At 37.7% G+C, this 21597-nt stretch overlaps 1 protein-coding gene across 1 annotated transcript in view; it reads left to right on the top strand.

The window, feature by feature from the left end:
- PARD3B (par-3 family cell polarity regulator beta) overlaps window positions 1-21597 on the top strand; it is an 852378-nt gene that overhangs the window by 433442 nt on the left and 397339 nt on the right. The window contains exons 5-7 of the mRNA XM_087819630.1: window positions 6262-6350; window positions 14263-14349; window positions 19816-19941. Coding sequence (XP_087675756.1) covers window positions 6262-6350; window positions 14263-14349; window positions 19816-19941 — 302 coding nt within the window. The remainder of the gene's footprint in view (window positions 1-6261; window positions 6351-14262; window positions 14350-19815; window positions 19942-21597) is intronic.

Raw genomic sequence — 21597 nt, 5'->3', positions numbered from 1 at the left:
TTTCTATATTTATGAATATAAAGTCTAATATGCATTATATATAATCACATTATGTTATATAAATTATTTAATTATATAATATAATTTACATTCTATTATATTATTATATATAATTATTTATTGTGATATATATAAAATGCATTATAGGCATGTTAAATTGCTGGACTGAAGCATTTTGGGGAAGTATCTATGAAGCCAACTGAGAGACTTTCCCATGAAGTGCGTTGAATAAGGCGTGAGAATATGTATTAGATCATGCTTGAGTAACAGTGTTGACTCCCAATATGCATGTTCATTTCATATGTGTGCTTATTAAATACAACTTGTTTTTACTTCAGCACAGATATTCGTGTTCTAAAAAGTAAAACAAATATTCTGAAATTATGCCTCGAATTTTAATTTTAAAATTTACATTATGTTTATGTATGAGCACCAGGCATGTAAGTATGACATTCAGATCTTCTGTTTAATTTTTCTATTACTTTCAGTCTGAAATTCATGTGCAATTTCAAAAAAACAAAACAAAAACCTTTCAGTTTCCTTTTCAGAATGCAAATCTTGTTTTCAAATGCACCTGAACTTTTGAAACATAACTCCATTGCAGTTAAAATTTTGTGGGCATGTAATTTCAAATACGGCTGAAATGCATTGCGGGGGGGAAAAATCAAGGCTGTATATTTTCACCTAGTATAAGTCAAGGGGGCATCTATTTTAATTCTCATCTGAGAGACAAAAAACAAAGCTGTAAAACTGTTTATAATATTGTTTTATAGCTGGTCAACTAGGGAAAAGCAGTGAGAATTTGGGTAGCGTTTTCTTCCAAAAAGTTTTATCAAAAGTGCTAAGTTTATTTGGAGATGTAGAACTTAATGATGATACATATGAACACACTTTCCTGTATGAGATCAGTGACTTATACCAACTGTGAAATAGGAAATGATGGTCCGGTGCCAACACCATGATCGCCCTGGAGAGAGGGCCGCCGCGGTGCGTGGCCCCCTTCACGCTGCCTGCGAGCGCTGGCAGTTGTTAGCACTGCTGCTAACTAAATGTAAACACCTTTACTTTCCAGCTGCTGCTAATTGGTTTGGGAATATTTATGTAAGTGTTGATTTTAAAGCTAAAAATAGTGCAGGGATGTTTGAATCCGACTCATTCTGGCTGTCAGAAATGCTCCCGTGATTCTGAAAGCGTTGCTAAAAATGTTCACTTTTTAAAAATTGTAGTAATTAAACTTGTCTCTTGTGAGAACCATATATGATATGTTCCCTGTTTTGATGAAGGAGGTGAAGGACAAGGCTCTTAAAGGTCTCTGCCTGGTTGGCAAGACACGACCTTCCGCTGAACTTTAGCAGAGAGCAAAGGATTGTAATGTGGCCAAAGACAAAATACATTTTGAAATAACTTTATGCCCTAATATACTATGCTGCTGATTACGTCCCTCCATTTTAAGTTAACGTTAAAAATAAAAATTTTAATAATTTTATTAATAAAATTAAGTATAGAGCTTCCCAAACCATTGTTTTCTAGAGGGGAGTTTGAGGATTTGAAATCACATAGTTAATATTTCTCAAGTCTAAAATGGAAGAACAACAGTGGCTGTTAAGCACCAGTTGTTTATACCTCTAATTCTTCATAATCAGATATTTTCCCATTTATTTCCAAATTTAAAAATCATGGTTTTACAGATTTTTCCCAAAGTCATTTAAATAAGCTGTGTGAAAAAATAATTTTTATTTTTAGATATTTGTTGTTTTGTGATTTTCTATTTTACCATGTAATTAATTTATTGAGGGAAAATCCTAAGCACTCTAAAATTGTTGTTTGTCAATTATTTTGCTGTATTTAGAAAAGATGATTTTAATGAATTCTGTTTAAAAATAAACTGCCTTGGCCTATAGCTCTTGAAGTACTGCATTGTTACGGAGTTGTTGAAGTAAATTTGGAACTGGCTCTGTGCCCTTCCAGGGTGCCCTAAGCATTTGTCTGCCTGCCTCATCTCTAGAGAATATCAAAGAATTCTGTTGCTGCAATATATAAAAATGATTTTGGCAAGTGACAAACACTCCCCATTAGTTGAGATGATAACCTATAGTTATTGCCCTTTTTGATAGATGTGGCAAAGCAAAGACTTTTTGATGTTACTTTTGAAATAGCTTAACTCTTACCCTGGCAGGAGGCTCAGTTGGTTGAGTGTCGTCCCATGCACCAAAAGATTGCGTGTTCGATTCCCAGTTTCGGGCTCTTTCCCTGGTTGGGAGCACATGGGAGGCAACGGATCTATGTTTCTCTCACACTAATGTTTCTCTCTCTCTCTCACCCTCCTTCCTTCTTTTCCTCTCTCTCTTTCTCTCTAAAAATGAATAAAAACTTAGTCTCTCATGAGAAGTAAATAAATAAATAAGATTGCTCAACTGTCATCTTAGGCATATAAGTCTGTGTGTGATTCATTTTAAGTATGTAGTTATTGACATGATTGCTCTACAACTATAGTCAGTTCAGAATTACCTTTGAGCAGAGTATTACGTTATAATTGGCCCAGTGTTGCTTTCAAATTCTAATTGACATTTCCATATAATTGGAGCACTAAGTATGTTGTTGACATAAATAGAATCTTTACGTACCATCTAACTAGAACTGGAGAAAAGTATTTTTAACCTTGCAGAATGTTGATTTGAACCAGAAAGGATGGTATTTTCTTAAATTGGCAAGGATCACCATGAAAGTTCCATGTGGAGTGGGGGCCACAGAGGCAAAACTGGACAGTTAAAACTTTATAGCAAATATCCCAGTTGTTTTCTTTGTCATCCTGGGGTGTTTATCTACACGTAATTACAAAGCCGAAAAGAACATTTATTTCAACTAACTGCCGCTATTGAATGTTCACAGATGAGAAGACTTTATGTTGTTAAGATAGTAAAACTCTTTAAATCAATCTACAGATTCAGTGCTATCCTTATCAAAAACCCAGCTGGCTTTCTTGCAGAAATTGATGTCCTGATTCTAAAATATGTTTTGAAATGCAAGGCACCCAGAATAGCGAAAACAAACTTGAAAAGGAACAAAATTTGGAGAACTCAGACTTCCTGGTTTCAAAACTTAGTACACAGCTACAATAACCAAGACTGTGTAGTACTGGCATGAGGCTCCCATATAGAATTGAAATAAACTCTTACACTTTTGGTCAATGGAGTCTTGATAAGGGTGTCAAGACAATTCAATTGAGGGGGGAAAATAGTCTTTTCAACAAGGTGGGCTGGAACAACTAGATATTCATATGCTGGTTATAAACTTGGACCCCTACCTCATGCCATATATTACAATTAACTCAAAATAGCAAGTAACCTAAAACTAACAGCTAAGACTATAAAACTCTTAGAAGAAAATATAGGAGTAAATCTTTGTGACTTTATATTAGGCAGTGTTTCTTAGATAGAACAACAAAAACAAAATTAACAAAACAAAAAATAGTAAGTTGAACTTCATTAAAATTAAAAACTTTTGTGCTTCAAAGAGTACATCAAGAAAGTGAAAAGACAGCCCACAGAATGGGAGAAATATCTGATATATATATATATATATATATATATATATATATATATATATATATATGATAAGGAATTTGTGTAGGAGTACTTAAAGAACTCTTTCAACTTAATAAAAATTCATGTAATTAAACATTTCTCTAAAGAAGATATACAAATGTTCAATAATCACATGAAAGTATGCTCAGCATCATTAGACATTAGAAAAATGCAAATCGAAAAGTACTTCGCACCCAAAAGGATGGCTAAAAATTTTTTGGAAAAAGGGGGGGATGTGTTGGCAAGGATACAGAGAAACTGGAATCTTCATGCATTACTTATGGGAATATAAATTGTGCAGACGCTTCGGAAATAGAATAGCAGTTTCTCAAAAGATTAAACACAGAGTTACCATATGACCCAACAGTTTCACCCCGAGGTATATTCCCAAGAGAACTGAAAACGTGTGTCTACACAAGAACTTCTTTTTCTTAACATTATTTCATAACGGACTATTATTTCAAATGTCCATAGCAACATTATTCATAATTAGCAAAAGTGCAAACAAATGCCCATCAAGTTGAATGGTTAAACAAAATGTGGTATATCTATACAATGAAATGTCATTTAGCCATAAAACTGAAGGAAATACTGATGCGTGCAGCAACATGGAATATTTTGAGAACATTATAGTACATAATAGAAGCCACATATCTTATGATTCTGTTCATGTGAAATGTTCGTTATAGGCAAATCCTTAGAGACAAAATGCAGATTGATTGCAAAGGGCCGTGGGGGGCCAGGGAACATGGTGAGGGAGGGCTAAGAGGTATAGGGTTTCTTTGGGGGGCTTTGAAATTGTTCTAAAATTAGTGCTGATTGCAAAACTCTGAAAAAGCTAAAAACAACTGTATTGTACTTTTTAAAAGGAATAATTTCATGTTATGTGGATTATATCTTAATAAAGTTGTTAGAAGAAAAAAAGAGTAGATCTCAAAGCCCAGTCGAGCCTTTGCAGGGTTGCAATGAGGCCCTGCTGACACCTTGAGGGCTACCTCCTGAGCGATTCCACCCCAAAGCTGCCCAGACAAACTGCTGCTACACCTCTCACTCTCCGAACATGAGAGATAATCTTTATTTTTTTAACCCATTAAATTTGGGGATAATTTATTAAACAGCATTAGAAAGCTAACACACTAGCACTCGGCTCACTTATCCATTAACATCCCTTAAATGAAGACTGTGTTATGTGCTTAATATGTAGAGGACTAGACGAGCACTCACCCTTCATGGAGCTCCCTCTGGGTAAAAGAGGCAGATCAGAAAGTTAATGATTTTGACATAGATGCAGTCACCAGATGTTCTGACATGTGTGATAGTCACAAATGCAAATATTTTGTTAAATTTTCTTCCTAAGTATTTCTGTAACCTGCCCAATCCTCTTTCCTATGTAAGCATATATCTAGCCCTTCATAATTATATGAATGTTCAAAAGCTTACAAAGACATTCATCTTTTAAGGTGTGCCTTAACCTGAAAAGTATTCTTTAATCTTATGGATTTTCCTTCCCTTTCTTTATCTCTGTGGGGAGAGATAACTATTTTTTTTTAAATCTATGTAGACCAAGTCCTTGACAAAACTACCAGTCCCTGTTTGAAATGTTGCTACTCAGTCTAAAAGTGAAATGCATTTGTTTTTTTTACTCAGTTCACTATGACAAACTGCTTCAGTTGTCACTCTGTGTCTTGTTTTCTTTAAGATATTAACCTAATTCTGTTACGGCCAACTCTTAACTCATCTGTTGTCTTTTGTTGTTGAAATGGTACTTTCAGATCCAGGAGTGCTCCATTTACAGGAGTGATTGCTGATAATGGGTCATTCTCCACGTGGTTGGTTGTTTCATTGAAACCTGAATCCAGGACTAAAGCTATTTATTTGTGACCCTGCTTCTGAAGAGTAGCGTATCTGCAGAAGTACTTTATTAAAATACAGTTCAAAGCCTAACAGAGGACTAATGACTTACATAGATCAGAGTCTGCACGCGGCATGATCTCTGGCATCTGCCCTCTCCTCCGTGTGACATCCCGCTCAACTTGCCACCACCCTGGAGTAAAGGGCCTCTCTCACGCGCTTACCTGCAGTGGAAGAGTGTTTTCCATTTTGGAGATTAAATGGTTCATTTGGGTTTCTCTGTGATGGAGATGGTCCTCAGAATCAAATTCTCCTAAGAAACGAAGAACTCCAGATGTCTTTTTCTGCAATATTCCTATTACACTTTTGGCAGACCCAACCTTGCCAGGCAGCATTTTTTCCCATGGATTTTGCTTTCTTTATATTTCGGTGTCACTGGGGGCGGGGGGTTCAAGCAAGTACAGTACATTAAAGCTAATACATCACCACCTGTCAATGGCACCTTCCCCTTGGTACCCCTTTACCTTGCTGATTGAAAACATTTGGTCCCAAAAGCTTATGGTTGAGTAGCAGGAAGCTAAATGATGTATTCCAAAGCTCTTAACATATTGCCTTGTGTAAATGGCCCATTCGAGTATTTCAGAAACCAAACGGGAGAGAAAAGAACATTTCGGAGCACTGAAAAGATTAACACCTGTTTCGAGTCTTCAGAGAAACTGGAGCATACTGTATATAACCATTTACTCTCTCATGTGGAGACGTTTTATTCAAATTTCCAATTCTATATGCATAGCATCCACATGCTTATGTGTTTGTTTCTCTACAGGATTCCACACAAAACTTAGAAGATGGAGAAGTTATGAATGGTGTACAGACAGAACTACTGAAATCTCCAAAAACTAAGGATGCACTGAGGTATTCTCTCCATGTGAATGGAATATTTTCCTTCAGTTCAATGTTTGTTTCTTTAATAGTTTATGGTGGTTTTTATTTTATAGAAAAGATCAAGATAATTAGAATAACGGAGCAAAACCTGTCCCGATTCTGAAATTAATTGGTTAATTAGTCTTTTCTTTCATTTTCTCTATATGATACGAGAACTTCAGAACAAACATATATACAAATGAGCCTCAATCCTTCCAATTCTTTGGCAACCTGGATTCCTTAATTGCTCTTCTCTTCTCTTTGAGCAACAGTTCAAAGTGCACATTTGAGAGTTCATCTTGGTTGAGTATTTTACTCAGACGTCGGCTCTTTGAATATTGCTTTGCATTGAGTTTTAACAATTTTGCAACATTTTGTTTGATACATATAAAATGAATCCAGCCTATCAACCAAGATTTTTCATGTTTTTAATGTAAGTATCTCATTATACGAAGCCAGTCGCTCTCATGTTTACCGGTACTTTTCTCTTCTCTGTACTAATTTGCAGCTCTGCTCTAGCTGCTACCTGAGTTCAATTCCCAGCCCCACTGCTAACGGGTTCTAATCACTTAGGCAAGTGGCTCATCTCTCTTTGCTTTCATTCTGACCTGTGAAACAGAAATAATATTAAATCCTTCAGAGGATTGGTATGAAGACTGGATGAGTTAATATATGTAAAGCATTTTGAACAGTGCCTGGGTCAGAGTAAGCCCTGTGAGGATTTGCTACTGTTGCTACCCCTATATTGGAATTATTGGAATTATCATTGTCATCATCATGGTTAGTATCATTTTGTAAGTTGCTTTAAATTTTGTGTAAGGAAAGGAATTCCGTATTTCATAGATTGTTGACTTTGGCACCAAAGGTGATGCTTCTGAAGTTGATGGTCATTCACTCATTCATTTAGCCAACATAGTCCTTTAGTTCAGCCCAGTTACTAATAAGTGCCAAGCATTTTACATGGCATCAGCTTTAAACAAACATATGCAACCATCCTTTATTACACTGCTTTACTGTGCGGATTTTCAAGCTTCTAATTCATAGCCAAATGACATGATTACTCTTTATATAAGTTGTTTCTTTGACTAATGAGCTGCACAATAATAAAAATTTGATACAGAAAATCTCCAGGGCCTTGTCTTTTTAGAAGCTTGATAAGATTTTTTTTGGAGGTAGGCATGATGAATATAGTACTCTTATTCTGTTTGACTTTAATTTTATTTTTTTTAGTGTTAGCTTTTTGAAGTTTGCTAACATCTTGGCTAAATGTTATGTGGATAGCTGTCACAGAGTGAACAATTGTTTGGTTTGTAGCTGCATGAACAAATTAGCTAAGCTTTCGCTGGGTACAAGGAATTGAGAGAAATGGAGTTTAAGAATTTTAAAAAATAATATTCTTTAATTAAAATACATGTATAATTTGGGTATCAAACAGCCTTTCACATGAGTTTTATAATCACCTTTGGTAGGTTGAGGAATTGAAAAGTTCAGAGCAATGAAGTAACTTCTAGTGACCCAATCTACACCCGTTGCTCTTGCCTCCAAATCTTTTGACTCCAGTGTTACCTGTTTTGTGTACTGTCTCTGGTGAGAAGAATCTTAACAATATGGAATGTAACCTAGCAGGGGAAAACTTGGAGATTACAGTTCCAGGAGAGGACATTGGAGCTATAGATAGGGGGCGATGAAGAAACAGCTGAGGAGGAATTATGAAGCCACTTAGAGCAGAGTTACGTGGTCAGACTTCCCCTAGGGCAGGGAGGGTCTGAACTTCCACAGAAGCTGGCTCAAGCATAGGACTTTGGGCTCGCTTCCCTGCAGGTGGCATAGAAGCTAGGTTAATTCTTTGCAGAGTTCACTTCTAAATGTCTTGAACTTTCTTATGTTTTAATTCCCATAGTCATTGCTCAAGCCTTTGTTATCTCTCAGCTAGACCATTATATTAACCTACTAACTCTTCTCTTCAGTATCAGTCTCTCCTCATTTTAATTGATCCCACAATTCACTGTTGGACAAAATGTAAGCTATTATTTGAAGCAGTGCTAATTGTATTCTGGGCACTATAACATGTACTCATATCAAATCTATAAACACTACATTACTTCCATTTTACAGATAAATAAATGGATGCATTTTCTAAACCACAGAACTTATCAAACCATTCCTCAGGACGAAAACCTTTGGGTTTCGTTAAGTCCTGAGTTTGAACACTACCCATGAAACCATAGGCTAATTATTTAACCTTTTGAAAAATATTTTCAATATGGAAAATGAGTATTATGATCAGATAGCTTACTGTGAAGATTAAATGGCATACATTACAGGCAGTTTCTCTTAGCATAATGCTAAATGAAAGGCTGGATGTGCATTAACTGCTATTGCAGTTATCATTATCACACATGCTGCAGTTTATTGTAACTATATGCCATTCATTCAAATAGGACTATGGACCCACCAACAGGTTCCTAACACCTAATACAGGTCTTGGAACAAAATAGCAGCATATTTGTTGACTGGGTGACTGAACGAACAGACTACATTGCTCCATAAATCATAAACATAAGTATTAACTGCATATCCATTATTAACACAAACACCTTTACTTAAAGAAAAATAACACTTAGAGGGTAGTCTCCAAATAGTCTTACAATATTGACCTCCGATGAAGCACCATTTGATTTATTTTGATCTTAAGAAGACAGTGAAGCATGAGATGTCTAGTGGGTGGTTTTTCTTATATTTAAAATTCAATGTTAGCTTCTCTTTAAAGAGCAAGTGATGGGTTCCAGAGACCATCACCTCATCCCCAATTTCTGTCTCATTCCTGACCTTACCTTGTTTCTTGACGCTTCCCCACATTCGCCTACTCCAGACTTGCCTCTCCTTCCATTCTTAAAACTTCCTTCATGTTTTATCCCATCTTGTCACTTGTCTCTAATATATGTTCATTTGGCAAATTATTGGCAGAGTCCATCTGAGACTATCTCAAGCCTTTCCCCTTGTTTTCATGCTGGATTCCTATAATCATTGCTCAAGTCTTATTGCCTGTTGGATAGATTATTGCAATAATTTACTAATTCCTGTCTCCAGTACCAATCTCTCTCTTGTCTTTCCATTTCCTAATTGATCACACATATCACTGCCAGGTATATATATCTAAACCACAGCATTTATCACGCTGCTTCTTAGTTCCAAAACCTTTAGTGACTCCATTTTCTACAACATTAAGTGTGGATTTTTCAGTGTAGAATTTGACATATCACTCTGAGATTTGATCTCAAACCAATGGTTCACCCTTGTCTCCTACCCACCGCAGGCAGTCAATCAATCTCTCTTTCTCTTCCCCTTCTCTTCCCTTCCCCTCACTCTCTCCGCCTTCCCCTGGCCTCCTCCCCTCTGAGCCCCGCTCTGTGTGCCCGAACCATCCCGGTTCACAGTCGCACTGCAGACTGTTCTTTGTGCACGCCCTGTCTGCCCGCTTGCCTACCTCTTTTGGCTGAAGATCCATTTGCCCTTCTCAGTTCCATCTCAAATGCAACCTCCTCCCAGAAGATTTTCTTGATTTCAGCTCCCCTTTCTGATGCTGTTACCTCTTCCTCTGAACCACATCAGAAAGTGCCTCTGCTTTGAAACACGTGTCATAGTGGCCTAAAACCACTGCCCTGGACTGCAATGAATTCCAGCTTGAGTCCTGACTCTACCTTATATGAACAGTGTGATGCTGGACAAATTATTCAACTTATACATTTGATATGAGAATGCAATTAGCCCATGGCATCCCAAGTAGTAATAGCTCACTCTCACTGAGAATATACTACTATTACTACTACTTCTGTTTTATTGCTTTGTATTATTTTTTATTACCTGTCTCAACCTGCCTCCTAGATTATGAACTCTTTAGGCCCTTTGTTTTTCCCTTGCAGAACTTCCCCATTGGAACTACTCAATTAATATTTGTTGAGTTCAAGTAAATTAAGTGAACCCCACCACCATCAACAGCAAATTCTTCATTCGATGTTTACTCAGTATGTCCGTGAGCATCAGGTAGACTTAAGTGTCATGCAGACTCTTCTTGGATGTCCATCTCTGGAGCCCACCGCTCACACCCTTGTATATGACAGACTGCATCAGCCCCTAAAGACCACCAACTGCCGCCTTCTCCCCCCTTATTACAACCCTCTCTCTTCTCTCTGTCAGCAGTCTAATCCTGAAGATATGCTCCTCAGCCCTACAGTTTTTAAAGAATTTTTTAAGAAGTCTTACTGAGGAAACCAGTTGAAAATAGGTTGAAACAGGTTGAAAAAGCTTGAAATAGGTTATTGCCTTATAATCCATAAGCTATTTGTTCCCTTAGACAGTTCTGATAATCATACAAATAGCTGGTAGTTATTGAACCCCTTGTATATACCAGACACTGACATACAATATATATATATATGTTAGTTTCTCTATTTTTTTCTTTAACACCAGTAACTCCATTAGAGACTTACCTTCATTTCCTCATTGTGCACAGAAGGAAACAGGTGCTTTTGGTTTTAGTTTAAATGATTTACTCAGGCACTGAACGTCACCACGAGGATATACTTCCTAATTTCATAAGTGAAGCATGATTTCCTTCTGAAACAAAATGTCTCCCCATCCCTACCCTCAGTCCAGTCTCCTCCCAACTAAACGAGCGGCCTGTCACTGAGTTAAAGAATCGTAATGTAAAAAACGCTGTCCATTTGCCTCCTGTGAAGAAATAAGACCCGCGGGCACCTGCAGCTCCTGTTGTATTCTCCCCCTCAAGCCTCAGGTCTCTGGCCTGGGTGGAACCAAATGTCACACCTCCCTCCGGTCCTGGCAGGGCAGCCACTCGGATTGGCTCATTTCTAAGTCCCGGTTCTGTACCTCCCCCCATCGCTTTGCCCCAAACTCTTACTTGGGTAGCAGCCGGTGACAGTGATTATTGAATCAGTTTGTCAGTTGGCTTGGATCTTAGAATGTTTCCCTTGCTTAATACTATTGGACTTCATGCTCTGTGACTCTCTGCTTTTGTTCTTGGGTGTCATACAAAGTTGTGTCAAGTTAGCAATTTTGACCGTAGCATTTTCCTTTACCCCACAGTTCATATTTTGTCTGTTTTTCACAAGTAGGAGCCAATCCTGTTTTCTTTCTGCTGCTAGAATATCCTTTTCACCTCATTTTCTACATTGTCCATTCTCAGCCCACCCCTATAAAGAATTAAATGTGTGCAGATCCTGCTTTCTGGCCCCTGAACTCTATTCTGTAATTTACCTAAACAAATAGCATTAACAGCATATTTTCACTCTATGAGATAGCATGTCCAGCCCTACTTGATGTGTTTGTCTTCCATGAATAGCGTATAGAGAGAGATTCCTATTGAACTCTATCAAGTATATATAACACTGAGGGGTTTTTTTCTTTTAAAAATAAATAAAAATCTATGGACTGGTCTCCAAGGCCTGCTCTTTTAAAATGCATTTCTTTCTACCTTGAAACAAATAATGGATAACAATTTATAAAGCGCATGGTGAAGCACAGTCTATATAAAATTTTTAATGCCTGTCTGTATTAAATACATCTAATTCTCTCTAAGTGCCTGCATATTACAGTCAACAAGATTGAAAGTCTTGTTTTTTTCTGGTATAATAATATTTTCATGGTAGTAGTTTAACAGTTATTAAATATCCTTCAAGCCAAAAACTGTGCTATCATGTATAAATAAAAGTAATACAAAAGTTTATTCTGAAATACTGAAAAAGAAAATCTTTTGAAGTAGAAACAAGCCTTAAAAATGCATCCCCCCAAAAAGTTTAGTATTTGAAATAAGATTGATTACTTTAAGAGATTATAAGATTTACTTTATGAAGTGAATGTGGAAATACAGGATTGATAATTCCTAAGGAGCAGATATCAGTATTATACATAAAACTTACATTTACACAAGGGGTTTTGAGTGAGGTAGAGAAATATTGGCAAAATAGAGAAAAAATGAGAATACATAAAGCCATTCTAAAACTTCTTAAGCTGAAGCCTTGAAATCTATGCTAGACTAAACACTTACATTCCAAAAGCCTTTATATAATACATATGAGTGCTATCTATCAGCATGCGGATACTTAATACATTTATTAGGAAAGATGAGTGTTACACTCTAAGTACAAAACTAAAAAAACACATCATAAAGGTAGAGATAATAACGTTTCAACGGTTAAACAAGATTTTAGTCTCTTTTTTAAAAAGTCTTTAAAACAGTACCGTAACCCTAGAATGTGAATGTTTTTAGTTTAGTCTTCCTTAAATACCTTCAAATACACTGTATATCTGTTATTACGTAAAAATGATTGCCTTGTGGTCCATTAAAAGCTATATAACATACTCTGCCCACCAAACAATTTATATTCATGACTTATAATGCATACCTTTATATAGTATTTTATATACATATATTCATATAATGTCTACATTCTCACACAGAAAGTACAGAGAAGAATCTATTTTATCCCATGATATTATCGCTCTAAGATTTGCTTTGTTTCTAACTTTTATTCCAGGCATCTGCTATAACCTGCTTGACTGAACAAGTTTTAAATATATCAGCAATATCTGAGCAAAACTCATTTGAAATTTATTATCAGAGTTGAAATTCCATCATATTCCACAAATGTTGGAAACTGACATGCTCTTTTTTTGCAGTTCTTAATGATAATAGGTTTGCAAAGAAAACACATTAAAAATAAGCCTAATCCACTGATGAGAATATATTTAATGTATTTATTTTAGATTGCTGATAATTTAGAGAATACTTCATGCAGAGAGTTCATCAGGCATTTTGCTGTCTTAATGCTGTTCTCAACTTTCCTGCAAGGAGCCAAATTTCACCATTTTCAATTTGGAGCAGAAATGCATTTGTAGCAGCTGTAGCTCTTAATTTGACATCTAGTTTCAGGTCATTTTCATGTAAATAGAAAACAATAGAAACCTGCTTACAATTTCCATAACTGGGATGTTTGCTTCAACTTTATCATTTTTCCTCTGGCAATTTTATTTTCTCTCTCTGGGATTAAAGGAGCCAATAATTGTTCACGGTTATTGTTTTCCATCTTTATAAAAACGTGTTAGTTCCACTTTTTATTACTCAAAAGCTCCCAGTGTCTTCTATATTTCAGTCATACACACTCTCCATTAATGTTTCTAGCTCCTCCTTCCCTGAATCTGGAGTAGGTTAGGCGGGTCAGGCTTTCTATTTCTTTCTGTAATACATTTTCTCCAGGCTTTGCAACTTTTTATTCTACCCCTTAAAAAAGTACAGAGGTGAAAATTTGGAATTATTCCATCGAATACAGCTGATGCCCTATTAAAAGGCAACTTTAAATTTTGATTTATGACGCTTTGAACATGCCCATATACATTACCAACTGTGGCTTCACATTTGTTATAAAATTTAATTCTATGCCTTTTCTAATAAATACATATTTTATTTCATATTTCCTCTGTTTTGGGGAAAAAAACATACATTATGATTACACATAGATGTGCTTCGCTCTATGTATATTATCATCTGTACAGTAATTTTCAAGCGTGTCTCAATGGGGAGAAATTTTATTTTCGTGTGCATCCTTTTAAATATGTTGATTTATGTAGATTAAGTAGGAAGTTATTTTTGTAGGTAGTCATTTCCATTTGTTCCTCTTCTAGGAAAAAAATAAGAAATCAGATACTCTTTGATGCATTTTATTTCCCGAATCTTCGCAACACTGTCAGTAAATCATGTACTCCTTTGATTTTATCTGTGCTGTTAAATTTATGGTAGTTGGTATAAGCCTAAGATCATTTTGTTAATGTGCCTCATCTGGTGTTTTAGCAGAGACTCATCTGTGCTCTTCTCTCCCCTGCCCAGCGAGATGACAAGAAGCGTGGAGATCTCTGCCGAAGGCGGCCCCTTGGGGATACACGTCGTCCCCTTCTTTTCCTCGCTCAGTGGAAGGTGAGCTGCGTGTCCTCCCTCGGAAGCTCGTGCTAACGCAGGCCTCGGCCAGGGCTCGCTTGCCCACACGTTTTTCAGAGGAGGTTGAAGCGCGTGTCATTGTCATTCAGACGGACACCTCGACATAGTGCTTCTGTTGGCCACTTAGGTGTTGGAAAGAAAAGAAAATCATTTGTTTCTAAGATGCTATGGAAAACAAAACCAAAAAATCAATTGAAGTTTCTGCATTCACAATTAATTATGAAGCACTTTCTTAAAGTATTCTTATCAGTAACACTTAGGAAACAGAATTCTTAGAAAAGAATTTACCATATTTTAGATGAATCTTGCCCAACTGAATTTTTTAATGTTCTAAGATACGCTTCAACAAGTGAATAAAGTAGTTCCAACTGATAGTCCCTGCCATTCCTCAGGAAATAGCCTTTAGAATAATAAATAGTGTAACATTATAAGTAACTGTATCTGAAGCTTTACATGTTTTGATGATGTTAGCTCTAGTAACAAAATGCCATTATGCCATTTACTTTTTAAAACATAAAATATGATCAATTAAAAATAATTTACCACATCCTTTTAAATTTTTATATTGCTAACTTTACACTGGCCAAGGGTAATTTAGATTGTGTCAGCATTTCTTGAAATTAATGGCTAGCTAACTGGATACTGATGGAAATTAAATGTGTACCTGGGACCTAATATTAATACTGCTATAGCAACCATACAAAACTAATATTAGATATTGTGTCACTTTTCAACAAGATGACTGCCTTTAGCACTAGATTTATATTGACAAGGACTATGAAAAACTTAAAAGAAAATCAGCATCTCATATGACATGATTTTAAGTAGTTTGCTAAATTTGTTTTCTTACATAAATGTATCATTGAAAAGGCAGAACAGCTTATTTTAGTTTAGGAGGCCAAAGACCAGAAAGGCAGTTTTGCTCAAGGTCACACAAAATCCAGATCTCCTGACTTGCTCTCACTCCACAGCGCTATCTAAAAAGAAAATTTCCCAAAGGTTATATAGTATTAATTTACTGGTTCTGAATATTTATTCAATTCAGCCTGCCATATAGCGGGAAGAGCAGATTTAGTCATGATATTTTGGTTGGCATCATTTTCAGCAGGTAGCCATCTGCTACCTGTAATTGCAAAGTCATCACCTTTTTTCTGCAAATAACATCTGATGCCAAGCTGTTGCAGGAATGAATGTTCCCGAAAAAGAAATGAACTGAAAAACTAGTAGCTCTCATTGTCTCATTTCCTGTATGTGTTAATAAGAGTGTTTATAAATGTTACGGGTGATGGCACAGGACAAGCTGAGGTTGTTTTTGATAGACAGGGAGTATTTACCCAGTTGTCTGAGAAATTCTAATGGCTTTTGGCAGAAGTATAGTGATAGAGCTTTGTGAAATACCAGAACGATTATATTACCAGGCCCTTTAGCTTAATGAAGCTGGAATAGAACACAAGATCATCCCAATTTCCAAAACATGAAGAAATATACAATGTGACAATCACCATACTTCATTTTCAATACAAGTTGACCCTATAGATCAGAAACCACCTTCTCTCACTTCAAATGAGGAAAAGAAACTAGAATTTATGGGCTTCCTTCCTTCTCCCTCCTGCTTCCGATTTCTAGCATAAGCCTTGTGGAATAGTAGAAAGAGTGTTGGACTTGGAGTCAGAACAATTGGATTTGAATCTCACTGTTCTCTTTTTTTATTGCTTTTAGTAAGTCCCCCAAATTTGCCTCTTGTGAATACCTACTTCACATCAAGGTTGTGAGGATTAAATGACATTAAAAATGTGAAAGCTCCTTGTAAAACACACACCATATGAATGTGTAAATTATCAGTATTATTATTATTTTGGCTAAAAGAGAAAAGCTTAGTTCAACAATGAACTTTTATAAGTTCATAGTCAACTATTCAGTAACTTGCTGAAATAGTTGTGTAATTTTTTTGCTACCCACTAGTATTATAGAAAGGAAATTTAATTTAAAAACATAAAAAATAATATGGAAGTGGAGACATGAGCCAATAAAAGTTAAGACGTAATGAGTACAGGCTGAAACAGCACACTTAACTCAACCCATGTGTCTAGATGCAACTGCGTATAGAGCGTGTCAGACAAGTGTCTGACTTCATAAAGCCATATGGTTTCACTGTGAGGAGGGGTGGGGGTGAGTTAAGGTCAGAGTGGTATACTTAGTTCTTAATTTCCTTCCATTTATTGGTTTGTGTCATTATTTTAAATTAGAATTTACATTTAACTGTTTACTAAGACTACTGTAATTGGCTTTGCCTCCAATTTTTTTTTGTTTGTTTTAGAAAAATACCACCACACCTGTTGTTGAATTAGAAACCCAATCTAAGCTAGAACACCCTGAGTGCAATATAGTGGCTATTGTATTAGATAAAGCCTCAATGGGTTCATTAGCTGCCACAGGGTGCTAAATGCCGTTTGTATGGAGGGCTATTGGCTTGCACAGCAGAAATAAAATGAACATACAAAAAACTGAGTTCCAACAGGTAAAAAACTTAATTTCATTTTTCAAAAATCAACGTGGTTTTGTTTTACAATTCAACCATTGAATCTAATTATTTTTCAATCAGCAAAATTAGTACAGCTCAGTTTCAGAGTAAGGACAGCTAAATAAGAGAGAGAAGAAGGGAGGAAGGGGTAAAGAGTGACACAGTGTGAGAAGAGCAGACGTTTAGATAAAAATGCTAAGCTAGGAGAGTGGTTGAAGTCATGTGATACCGTGGGAAGACTGTAAGGCTCAAGGGAGAGGGGGTTAGTGCCTAAATGATCCTCAGAAGACCAAGAAGCAATGTTACCCCTCTGATTCTGCGGGACGGTAGATTTCTGCCTCCTTTATCACTGCTCATTCATGCAGACTAACTGGTTTATCTCAGCTTATAGCTCCTCGACAGCATTCATCTTTATATCCTGAGAGTCTTAGTCTCAAACGAGACAGCTACTTACTGCAGCCCACCAGTTTGGGGCAAAGTGGATCATGAGAGATTCTTTTCTGAGCCTTCTCATACTGGTCTGGATGAAATCAACTGGAGGGAATCCATTCCTTCCACGGAACAGAGAAGGCAGGAGTGGTTTGCCAGGGACCAAACTAATAAAATCAGCCAGTTTTACATTTTACCAAAATTACTTCTGACACATGACTTTTAGAGTCAGGCTTATACTGTCAATAAATTTTTCATGGAAAGTTGGGTTATTTAGATCAGTGAGGTTCACATAGCAAACTCCAGCTGTAATATGCCAGCTAAATTGCAACCCAGTGGCCTGAAAGAATTAATTCATCTCCCAAAATGTGAAATTAAATCCTACGGAGTAACATTACATGACTGATGATGTACTGAATTAAATTAAAGGAAGACTTGAATGCTTGTTAAAAAAATATCGCTTACATAAACCAGTTTATAACCACATGTGAGTCTCCTAATGGATCATGTTATTGTGAGTCCACCATGACAAAAATCCAAAATGTGAACTTATTAGAGAGTTGTTGAATTTAGGAAAGATACACTACTTCGTTCTATTTCTTTTCTTTTATATTTTTTGCCTGCCAAATAGTTCAACTTTTAATATCATGTTAGACCAAGGTAGGGTTAGTATCTTAGAAATATTCATTTGAATCTCGGATCCTTTATCAAATAGCAGCTTTGGCCCCTTTTCTCTCCCACACAGAACGCGATGAACTTACTAACCGCTAGATCTGGGAGACGGGGCGCAGCGCCTCGCCAAGCGCCGGCCCGGGGCCTGCGCCTTCCCCGCGGTGGGCGGCCTGGCTGTTTGCTGCCCTCTCGGGCGAACCCACGGGGCTTTCACTTCCCATCTCCCAGGGAGGGATCTGAGCCCCGCCTGCGTGTGCCTCTCCTTTTGCCATCTTGAGGTGACGTGAGCTCATGGAGCCCAGAGGCAGAAGCTCCACTTTGTGGCTCTCCAGACGGGAAGATGGCTTTTCTGCTCCGCTTTTATTAGCGGTGGCCCTTTTCCTGTAAAGGGCGCTCATATTTTACTCAGGTTTGAATGTCATGCAAAAGGTCCATGTGACAGCACACAAGGCCCCGTGCAGAGGATGAGGGAGAAAAGCATGAGCTGGCGGCTTCTCCACATCCGGCAAGTCCTCTTGCAGAAGATCTTTCTGTCTTTCTCTGGGGCGCAGCTAGGACCCAGCCTCGCCGCAAGGAGAGGGAAATCCTCAAGTGAGAAATAGCTGAAATAGACACAAGTTTAATGTCTTCCAGTTTTCTCTTTGGATACTTGTGATATGTAACAGATTTACACACACGCACACACATATATATACATATAAAAATTAATTCCTTATGTCTATTGCTGTAGGTTTCTTTCCCCTTTCCTTTTTTTTCCAATCCCCTCCCCTCTAGGCTTTAAGCCACAACCACAAAGCACCAGGAGCCCCCCCAGGCGTCCTCTCTGAATCCTGACCCTTCCTGCTTGCACTTTCAGACACTCCCGAAAGCCCTGCCTTCATCAGGTCACTGCCTTGCTCAGAGCAGAGGGTGGTGGGCATACCACTCCAGCCTCATCAGATTAAGCCCATCAGCGGGTGTTCAAGGCCCCTCTGTGTGGCACTGACCTCCCCCTACAGCCTTAGCCCCCCCGCTGCTCCTCACACTAGCCTAGCTCACACCGACACACAGGGTCCATCCTGCCTCCTTGTAGAGTCTCTCTCTCCTCCTGTCCAAATCCTACTCGTTCTCTGATCCAGTTTACATCCCACTTTCTCCCCATATCCTTCTAGGAAGGATCTAGGCTTATTACTGCCTCCAGAACTTTAATTTCTGCTTTGCTCTAAGCCTGTACTGACCAACTGTCCTGGTCCTGCAGCCTTGTCTCATGCCCCTCCATCCTGAACTCATAGAAAACACTCAGCATATACTTGATTCGGTGACACTAACGAATGGGACCAATCTTCCTTCTAAACTGAGCAATAAGATCTGTGCTTAAATGTTTACTTCTTAAAATGCAAATTATTGGAACAGGTAGTAAAAATCACATTGAATAACCCTCTCCTATTACTAACCATCAAGTTGCACCCTTGGCACTAAGTCTGCCCGTTGCAGTCAGCTGTGATGCCCTCTCACAGGCCACCAGTCCTTTGTGTCCCCACCTGCACTGAGCTACACAGGCCTTTTCTAAATGTGCTACAAGCATTAGAAATGGGATTGTGGATTCTTAGACCCTGGGTAGGTGTCTATGTATATTTGTCTTGAAGGGGGATTTTCTCTTTGAGTGAGTTGTGGTTTTTGTCTTTCTTTTAACTAAGGATTTAAATAACCAGCAGTTGCCTGAATATAAAGCGTCACTTTTTTCATAAATAGGAACAATACTTATTTCTGAATAGTTGCAAGTGGAGGAATAATTAGCATATTATTATCCAGTCATTCTATTTCAACCTAAATTTTGCATTTAGGATTCTAGGACTCTTCATCCGCGGCATCGAAGAAAACAGCAGGTCCAAGCGGGAAGGACTATTCCATGAAAATGAATGTATTGTTAAAATCAACCATGTGGACCTCGCAGACAAAACCTTTGTTCAGTAAGCATTCTCTTCATTATTTTATTTACTGTATCAATCCCTAGAATGTTCATAATCATTACTGAGATCCTTATGATCAAAATTCTAGATAGAATTTCTGTCAGTTCCCTTTGATTGACCCCAGAACACCCATTTTTAATTGCATCTTATGTTTTTGCATACTCAAAGGTGGCCTGCATATGTCCCTCGCAGCCCCAGGAAAGGATGATAAACTGCAGAACAGAGCAAGCCTTCCTGCCTGGTTGTCTTTCTAGGGCAGCGATAGATGGGTTTGTTTTTCTTGGGATACGGGTCACCAATACTGGTATTTAATGACTCTTTTCACAAACTGTTAGTTCAGCTTATTAATTAACTTACTTGGTGTCAGCAGTCTTCCTTCAACTAAATATCTGTGAGAGATGTCTGTAAGAACTCACTGAAAAACAGAAACAAAGGGGAAAAATTAAAATACTCTCCCTCAAGAAATCATTTCTCTGTGCATGAAAATGTTATGGGAATAGGTTTGTTGACCTAAGAATTAGAAGATGTAGCAGCCTGCATATGTTTTTAAAATGTATGTTGGCACTGCAGTGGGATTCTGGAGCAGGAAAATGAATGTGATGAAGACTTCTTAGTAAATCACCATCCTCTTGTTTCTGATCAAAACAACTCATATATATATCTCTTCTCAGTGGCCATTAGTTGTCAGTACAGTGTGTGAGGTCAGTGGTTGTGGGCTTGGGGGGCAGCAGACACTGGCTGCTTAAGGTTGGAAGAAACTGAAGCCTAATAGTCTATTTCTGAAAATAATGAATAATAGATAAAATTATAGTCATTGTTGATAATGATATTATTTTTCTATACCACTGTGCTTTTTACAAGGACTTGATTGGTATATAAGGCAGACATTATCATATCTATTTTATAGAGGCAGAAATTGGGGCTCATAAAAATAAATTCATTATGGAGTTAGCAGAGAGCAAAAACTGACTCCTGGCTAAGGAACGGACCAGGGGAGCTGGGCTGTCAAATGCAGTCTTCTCCCTCCTCTTCTAACCACACAGGCAACTCAGCGCTTGAGTAAGGTGAGGGCCGCAGGTGGCAGTGGGAATTAGGGTTCATTACTATTTGGCGTGGCTGCTCATAACAGACCTGAAATTAAAGTAGCTCAAAAAAAATTAAAATCTAATTTTTCTAAGGACAGAAAGTATGGAGGTGGCTGTCCGGCGTTGCTGTGGTGGGCCCACCATCGTCGGCATGGTAGGCATCTCTTTCCCCTTTACTGTGTGGCCGCCACCTTTAAGCTGAGTCACGGTCACAGGGTGGCTGCTGGAGCTCCATCCATCACTTCTGAGTTTCAAGAAAGAGGAAAGAGAAACTGGAAAAAAAAACCAAAAAGTTTCTGCTTCCCAGATAATCCAGCTTTTCTGTCCCCCTTCACTGTGCCTCGTTGGCAAGAAAAGCTGGGAGAGAGAGTTATTTTACCTCGCCATCAGGCGCAAAGAAGGAGGGGAGGAAAAGGGACATCTGTAATATTTTAAACAAAAATAAAATTAAAAAAAAAAAAAAGTAGGAAATTTGAGGGAAAACACAAAGTGCTAAGACGTAAAAGTCAAAACTGCAGGTAGCCTTTAATGGAGCAACCAGAGTTACAGAAGGCGCGTACGGGATTAACAG

This window comes from Miniopterus natalensis, chromosome 8 (genome assembly GCF_054644295.1).
Source record: "Miniopterus natalensis isolate mMinNat1 chromosome 8, mMinNat1.hap1, whole genome shotgun sequence".
NCBI classification, from domain to species: domain Eukaryota; kingdom Metazoa; phylum Chordata; class Mammalia; order Chiroptera; family Miniopteridae; genus Miniopterus; species Miniopterus natalensis.
Note: the sequence above shows the minus strand (reverse complement) of the source record. Positions and strands in the feature narration are given on the sequence as shown.